Below are 8,697 nucleotides of genomic sequence, written 5' to 3' on the forward strand. Positions count from 1 at the left end.
ATACTGTACTGTAAATCTAATCCATCCTGTCTCCATGTCCGACATTTCCTTCCAACTAAGCGTCTTTTTTCTACACATCCCCATGTGATCCACTCTCACTGCTGCACCTGGGAGAAGGCCTTTGCACATCTAGCAGCCTCTTCTGTCCTCTTAATTCCCACAATAACCAGCTTCCTTTTGTCAGCTGCTTCCATATACTTAATGAGACACAGTAACAGTTTTGTTTAAAGTTATTTATGTTTGTTAAACTGTGTTGTCCTATTTCTTATTACTTAACATACTGTCACAGCACCATGACACAAAATGCTGTGAAAGGCAGAATTACCTGCTGGAGGGATATGGCAGTACATAGTAGACTATATTGTCAGCAGAGGGAACTGGTCCACTGACCAGTATTTACTGGTATATTTCCACTGGAACTGTCCCACTGGTCTTTCACTCAAAGATGTTTCCTCTAGTGACACCATGAAAATTGTAGTTTTGGTTTTGATTCATATAATTCGAAAATAGTCATATCCATGAAAATTTCAAACACATTAAATGCTTGCATAATGAGCACTATTACTTATTGCCTTAGTGTTAATTCATATTTATTTACTATTTAATACTTTGATAACTGTTTGTCACTTAAATTATAAATGGAAATCAATTAACACACATGCAGGAACAGCACTGCACCTCAAACATATCACCTTTAATATCCTATTTGGATGATGCTGATTTCACCAGGCAGTTACACATAGAGTCATAACCATAAGCAAAACAGTAATGACAAATCCCACAATATCATTGTTAATGAGTTGTGGGGAAGTGAACACAAATGTATCAAACTCAAACCTTTTTTTCATGTGGGAACCCTATGAATTTGTCTTTCAGCTCATTAACATTGCAACAGTCTGACAGAGGAGACACAACAGGAGAATTACACTGAAAAACAACTTTTTTCCCTGCTAAATATTGATTTTGACCTGGTCAAACCTTCAGTCTCAATTTTATCCTTTGATTTACCATCACAAATAAAGATAAAACTTTATGTCGAATTTTAGTCAGAATCAGCCCATAAATAATAGGGTTGAGTATAGGTGGGATTAGGAGAAACTGTATGGCCATGAAGTTCTTCACACTCTGTGGCACAGATGCTGATCCATATCTCGAGTACATGTTATCAAAAAGCAAAGCAGCTGTGACATGTCACATCAAGGCATACCTAAAGCAGCTTTTTATCATCTCAAACCAACAGCAAGACTCAGAGGTCCCATGCCCAGATGAGATTTAGAGAAACTAACTCATGCCTTCATCTCCAGTAGGCTGGACTATTTTAATGTTCTTTTGTCTGATCTTTTCTAAAAGACTGTTAGACAACTTCAGCTCATTTAGGACACAGTTGCCAGAGTTTTGACAAGAACCAGGAGACCTGAACACATCAGTCCTGTTCTTCACCCTTACACTGGCTGCCAGTCGATAACAGGATTGATTTTAAAGTGCTTCTGCTAGTTTCTAAATTGCTCATTGTTATGGGCTCAAAACACAAGGATACAAACCCAGCAGGGCTCTGAGATCCTCAGGAAGCATTCAGCTGGTAGAACCTCGGGCCAGAACCAAACAGGGTGAAGCTGCTTTTAGCTGCAATGCTGCACACAGATGGAGCCAACTTCCTCATGACCTTACATGTGCCTCAACTCTGGCTACTTTCAAGTCTCAACTAAAAACAGTTTTCCTGTGCCTGTTTGACTGAATTCAATGCTGCACATTTTCCACTGTAACAGCTAGGTAATCATATTTTAGACATTTTCCTTTGTCTATTTCTTATTTTCATTTTATATATTTTATCTCATTTTAACTATGTTTCATGTTCATTTTGTCTTAACTGATTTATTCTGTTTCAATTACAGTTCTTACAAAGGGAGACACTCAGAATTGTCCTGAACTGGCATTGACAGGTAAGATTTCAAATATATTGAAAATCAGAATTGAATCAGAATTGTTTGTTTTAAACAAAAACACAGTTTGTGCTCCTATTGGTCAGTGTCACCCTGACACATTGTATAAGCAGAAAAAAATGATATTAGACTTTGTGTCAGGACATCATGAGGTTTCTCAGATGCAGGATTGGTTGTTTTTTTACTATGACACACTATTTTAGATAAAACAGTTGTTTGTCACATCTGAAGCCCGTTTTCAGTTTTGGCTGTTAGGTAGAGCTGTTACTGGGCTTAAACCATGTAGTCTGAACTTGGCATAAATAGGCACATTTAATAAGGAAAACCCAAAACAAAGCAGGGACATGGAGTCCAGTAGCAAGCTACCACTGTGTCTCTCTTTATGTTGTTTTGTTATAAATCCAACCAGAGCAGTAGTTCGCCAGCCACATTTTAGCCTACACTACCCGTGAAGAGGCATTCCATGTCAAAACAGAAACCTTTGCACAGACATGACACATATCTGTCTTAGGCCATTAGAGCTAAAACAGAATAATTAATAATTGCAGCAGAGTACAGTATATGATATCACATGAATATCATCAAGATGGTGAGAAACAAATGTAGGATCTAAGCCTGGACTCTCATCATTTAGACAAATAAGTCTACATGGATTCAGACAAGTTTTGATCCAATACTATGATTAAAATGAGGCACATTTACCACCAAAGTGGCCAAAATCCATAGTCAGGTGAGATAAAGTGTGACTGTTTAGCTGACTGACACTGAATCCAGACAGTGAAAACAATTGGATGTACTTCAGACTTTTTGGTCATTAAACTGTTTGTTGCTTAAGTAAAAATATAAATGGAAATCAAGATGCGCAGTAACAGTATTGACCCTCAATAACCTCACCTTTAGCATCCTATTTAGGTGTTGCTGACTTCACCAGGCAGTTACACAAACAGACATATTCAGAGTCAGGACAGTAAAATCCAACAGTATTACTGTTAATGAGTGGAGGAAAAGTGAAAGCAAATAAAATGGAATTCTAAGAAAGACATTTGTCTTTCATGTAGTGAACATTACAACAGCCTGACAGAGGAGGTACAACAGGAGAATCACAATAACAAAACAACCAAATGGAGAGATTTTGCAGTGGTTATATAAATCAAGCCTTCAGTCCCAATTTAAACTTTTCACCTACCATCATGCACGAGGATTTCACTCTACCTCGAATTTTAGTTAGAATCAGCCCATAAATAATATATAAATCAAGCCTTCAGTCCCAATTTAAACTTTTCACCTACCATCATGCACGAGGATTTCACTCTACCTCGAATTTTAGTTAGAATCAGCCCATAAATAATAGGGTTGAATATAGGTGGGATCAGGAGAAACTGTATGGCCATGAAGTTCTTCACACTCTGTGGCACAGATGCTGATCCATATCTCGAGTACATGAGGTCAAAAAGAAAAGCAACTGAGAAATTAAGCAAACACAATAAATGTGGCACACATGTCTGTGTAAACTTTCTCCTGCCCTCTCTGGATTTTAATGCTGATTTTACCAACTGCACATATGAAGCTGGAATGGAGAGGCCCACAACTATAAAGATGCAAGTAAGAAACAATCCATAAATGTCATTAGCTTTGGTTGAACTACAAGCAAGTTTAACAACTGCCCAGTTCTCACAGTAGATTTTCTCTATGTGTGAGCCACATATTTTCAGTCTAGATGTCAAAGTTACACCGATAATCACAGAGCTGAACGGTACAAGCCAGGACAAAGCCACTAACACAGCAGTCCTTCTCACTGACATTACAGAGTGATACTCCAGTGGTTGACATATGGCCACATATCGGTCATAAGCCATTAGAGCTAAAACTGTGGAGTCAACCAATACATAGGAGTAAATGACAAAAATTTGCAAAAAGCATCCAACGTATGATATTGCTTGAACATCTGACAGAAGATCAGAAGCAAATTTAGGATAAAAACCTGCAGTCCCATAAAGGTCATTAATAAACAGGTTACACAAACAGATGTACATAGGTTCATGGAGGTTCTTATCCAGGATAATGGTTAAAATGAGAGACACATTTAAGACCAGAATGACACAGTAACTTAATAAAGTGAGAGAGAAAAGTGTGACTCTGTAGTTGACTGTTGCATTGAAGCCAGACAGTGAAAATATTACTATACTAGATGCATTACTCATTTTGAAACAACCATCTAAAACAAAACATTCAGATTGATGAACAGTATTTAGAGGACAGGATGCAATGGTCTGAAAAAGTTGAAATGTTCACTGTTTGTCAGTGTGTGTCCATTTCCCTGAGTGTTGCACACAGCTGAGTCGTGAGCTTAGTCCCTCCTTAAATGCAGTTGTGTGATAGAGAGTTAAAGCCCTGACGTCATGTGAGGACTAGCTTCTGTTCTGCTCCTGGAACTCAGTCCAGTGTCTTATTGAACATTTCCTTCATCTACCTTTCTCAAAAAGATGAATGATGTACTATTACTCAACACATTTAGTTTTAGCCTAAGGCCTGTGATTACAATGGAGGGATTACAGTATGCTTTACTGCATTTACAATATTAACCACATTGTACAGCAAGTAAGCAAAGACAAACTGGCTCCTGATTGAACAAAGTCATTTCCTACACACTGAGCACTGCCCTTTTCTGCCTTTGGTTTGATTGATGTTCATTTATACTGTACCTTTTTGAATACTCTGTCAGTTAATCAAATTATACTTATGCTATTATGCATCTCATCACCAACGCCCTGGTGATGCTGACCACCTGACAATCTTCTTGTTATTATTTGCACTACTGTCACTGTTTGCACATGGCTTTGAGTTTCTTCATAGCCTATTAGGTTGTACCATTTAATTTATCCTTATTACTCGAATTCAGTTTTCATATTCTATTTATTCTGTTAATTTTACTTTAATTTTATTTTAGTTTCTTAAATGGTATGGGTATTCAACATTAGGTGAGAGAGAAACAGTATTTTGATTTTTCTGTATGTCCTGCACATATAGTGAATTAAGAATAAAAATCTTTGATCTGGATCTTGATAAAGGGAGAACAATTGAGTGATAAGTATAATCAAATTAATTACATTAAATCTAACTCATTGTTAATGCGTTTGGGGAAAGTGACAACAAATTACACCCCTATGTTTCTTTAAATAGTGACTTTGGAGTGGTTACATCTAAACCTTCTTTTTAGTAGAATCTCAGTTTAAGCCCTTGTCCAGTCATCATGCACAAAGATATCATTCTACGTTGAATTTTAGTCAGGATAAGCCCATAAATAATAGTGCTGAGTGTAGGCAGGAACAGGAGAGAGTGTATGGCCATGAGGTTTTTTGCAATCTGTGGCATAGATGCTGATCCTTACCTTCTATACGTGACATCACAAAAGCGTGACATTAGACCAACACAATAAATGTGGCACACGTATGTGCAGACTTTCTCCCACTTTGTCTTGATTTGAAATCTGATTATGCCAACTGCATATATGAACCTAAAAAGAAAAGAAAATGCCCTAAAAAAAGAAACAAAATACCAACAAAAAAAATCCATAAATGTTTAGCTGATGGAACAGCTCCCTTAACTTTTATTATTTTGCGTCCATAAACTTTTGGCCACATTATTATTTAGCCTCTTTCTTTGTTTGCTACCTACAACATTTAGAAACTTTGCTTACACTTTAAAACTTGCATTTTGTTTGATAGACTTATGCTCTTACTTTTCATTTTGTTAACTTTTATACTTTTTGTCATCTTTCAGCTTCTCTACTGGTGTGTACTGCACAAAATCCTCAGAGCCCACAGTGGCTGGGCTCTCCCTGTCAATGTTTTTGTCTATTTTCTTTATTTCCTTTGTGAGTTTCCTTTCATACTTCTTGCCTGCTTTCTTTCCTCCTTCCATCCTTTCACCCTTGCTTCTTTTATTCCTCCCATTCTTCTCTCTCCTCCCCCTTACCTTTTTAATCTTTCCTTATTTCATTCTTTACTTTTATATTTCTTGCTTTGTTTCCTTTCTTTCCACTTTCCTTTCAATTGTATGTTCCTTTTTACTTCATTCCTTATTTTTTCCCTTTCTATCAGCTTTTCTGGTTTTGTCTTCTTTTTCTTTTGTAATTTTCTTTCAGTCCAACATTTTTTGTTTGGTTCCACCTTTATATTTTTAAATGCACTACCAATTCATTATTGAGAAACTTCTCAGCGATCTTTGGCAGTGTATTTGCTCTTCCAACCTTTTTGGGTTGTGCCTACTGTAATAACAATAGTTTTCCTGCAAATTTAAATGTTGTGGCCATGTCTTGGTGCACTAGTCCTTAACATTTTTAGTTTCACCAATATTAGAGTATAAAGTGATGGTTTATTTACAACATTAACGATGTTGTACTATCAGTCAACAGGCAAACAGGCTCCTGAGTGACCAAAAATCAGGATAATGAGCACTGTTTTTTTATTGATATTCATTTGTACCTTATTAATACTTTGATAACTGTCAATTAAATTATAAATTAAGATAATTTAAAAAAAATGCAGGGAACAGAATCACACCTCAAAAACCTCTTTAGCCTCCTATTTGGATGTTACTGATTTCACCAGGCAGTTACATATACAGACATAGCCGTAACCAAAACAGGGAAATTCAACACTATCATAATGAATTCATGAAGAGTGAAATAAAATAAAATGGAAGTCTAAGAGAGACAGATGAGGTACAACAGGAGAATCATAATAACAAAACAACCAAATGGAAAGATTTTGCAGTGGTTACATAAATTAAACCTTCAGTCCCAATTTAAACCTTTCACCTACCATCATCCACAAGGATTTCATTCTATCTCGAATCTTAGTCAGAATCAGCCCATAAATAATAGGGTTGAGTATAGGTGGGATTAGGAGAAACTGTATGGCCATGAAGTTCTTCACACTCTGTGGCACAGATGCTGATCCATACCTCGAGTACATGACATCAAAAAGCACAGCAACTGAAACATTAAACAAACACAATAAATGTGGCACACATGTCTGTGTAAACTTTCTCCTGCCCTCTCTGGATTTTAAAGCTGATTTTATCAACCGCACATATGAACCTAAAATGAAGAGACCAACAGCTGTATAGAAGGAAATAACAAACAATCCAAGAATGTTGTTAGCTGTTGTTGAGCTACAAGCAAGTTTAACAACTGTCCAGTTCTCACAGTAGATTTTCTCTATGTGTGATCCACATAATTTCAGTGGCGATGTCAGAGATACAACCATAAGCTCACAGCACAAAGGTACAAGCCAGGACAAAGCAACTAACATAGCAGTCCTTCTCACTGACATTACAGAGTGATACTCCAGTGGTCGACATATGGCCACATACCTGTCATAAGCCATCAGAGCTAAAACAGAGTAGTCAACCAATGCATAGGAGTAAATAATGTGGATTTGCAAGAAGCATCCAACATATGATATTACATGAACATCAGACAGAAGATCAAAAGCAAATTTTGGGAAAAAACCTGCAGTTCCATAAAGTTCATTAATAAACAGGTTACACAAACAGATGTACATAGGTTCATGGAGGTTCTTATCCAGGATAATAGTTAAGAGACACGTTTATGACCAGAATGACAAAGTAAGTTAATAAACTGAGAGAGAAAAGTGTGACTCTGTAGTTGACTGTTGCATTGAAGCCAGAGAGTGAAAATATTACTATATTAGATGTATTGCTCATTTTATAATAATTCTCCAAAAGAATGCAGTCACACTGATAAACAGTATTTAGAAGTCATGATGCAAGCTAAAATGATCATTGTTTGTTAGTGTTGCACACAGGTGTGTGTCATGTTGTTAGAGAAGACAGTCTCTCTTTAAATGCAGGTGTGTGATAGAGAGAGAGTTAAAGTTCTGACGTCATGCCTGAATTAGTCTCTGTTCTCCTTCTGTTAGCCAATACAGTTTCTTCTTGATTAATTCTTTCAACAATCTTAAAAAAATAGCCTTCTGTTGGGATCCGTTTTATTTTATTATGTATTATATTGTAAAGTTGCCATCAATTGCATTTATAACTTGAGACCATTTTTTATTTTAATTGTGTTTAACAATGGTTACTTTGTTAGCATACAATAAACAACAGCTCCACTGTCATTGGTTTCAACCATGTCCATAATATTCACTCACACTGACAGTGATGTTAGTCTTAGTACTAAAAAGAAAAAAACATAAGGGGGGGGTGGGTTATTTACATAAATGAGTTCAGAAATGTTTGGAAGTCATAAACACAAACACAACATCCAGGTGCAAGCTACATAGCTTTAGTTTTGCTGATATGTGATTATAAAATTAGGGAGAGCTTTTAGTCTAGCATGGAGTTCCCCATGCTTGCCTTGCTTGCATCTCTGTCTCCAGGTTGCTCTCCTGATTTCAGCCTGCTTGCTTGTGCCTGGTGCTCCAGGGACTCCCTGAGGGTGATGGTGGTTGTCGTTGTTGCAGGAATGGACAATGAGTTGTAGCTCCTGTGGTATGAAACCAGTAAATTCCCAGTGGTTGTGTGAGTTGGCGATATCCAGCAATACCTCTCTGTTGTATGTTAGCAGTGTATGACATTTGTGCACTGCAGAAAAAGTGAAAAACACAGAAAAAAGAAGATGTTTTGTTTTACCGTAGACTTATTAGTCCAATCCCAGTGTAAAAGACATCACCAATCTCTACAGTCAACATTTCATTTGGTCCCGTAATTTGATTTTGATTGATTGATTGAT

The 8,697-nt window shown here is 36.8% G+C and overlaps 1 protein-coding gene and 1 pseudogene across 1 annotated transcript; both read right to left on the bottom strand.

Moving 5' to 3' along the window:
* Positions 1-3,193: 3,193 nt before the first annotated feature.
* LOC109953495 (olfactory receptor 2A12-like) lies at positions 3,194-4,141 on the bottom strand. Its single transcript, XM_020588980.1, has one exon. It carries the CDS (start codon positions 4,139-4,141, stop codon positions 3,194-3,196), a length of 948 nt encoding a protein of 315 aa, XP_020444636.1.
* Positions 4,142-6,727: 2,586 nt separating this feature from the next.
* LOC109953496 (olfactory receptor 142-like) lies at positions 6,728-7,670 on the bottom strand (annotated as a pseudogene).
* Between the last annotated feature and the right edge of the window lie 1,027 nt (positions 7,671-8,697).

This window comes from Monopterus albus, unplaced genomic scaffold, assembly GCF_001952655.1.
Source record: "Monopterus albus unplaced genomic scaffold, M_albus_1.0 scaffold705.1, whole genome shotgun sequence".
NCBI lineage: Eukaryota > Metazoa > Chordata > Actinopteri > Synbranchiformes > Synbranchidae > Monopterus > Monopterus albus.

Excerpts from the sequence above, each read along its gene's own strand:
- LOC109953495 (XM_020588980.1), bottom strand. The coding sequence starts at position 4,141 with ATGAGTAATGCATCTAGTATAGTAATATTTTCACTGTCTGGCTTCAAT.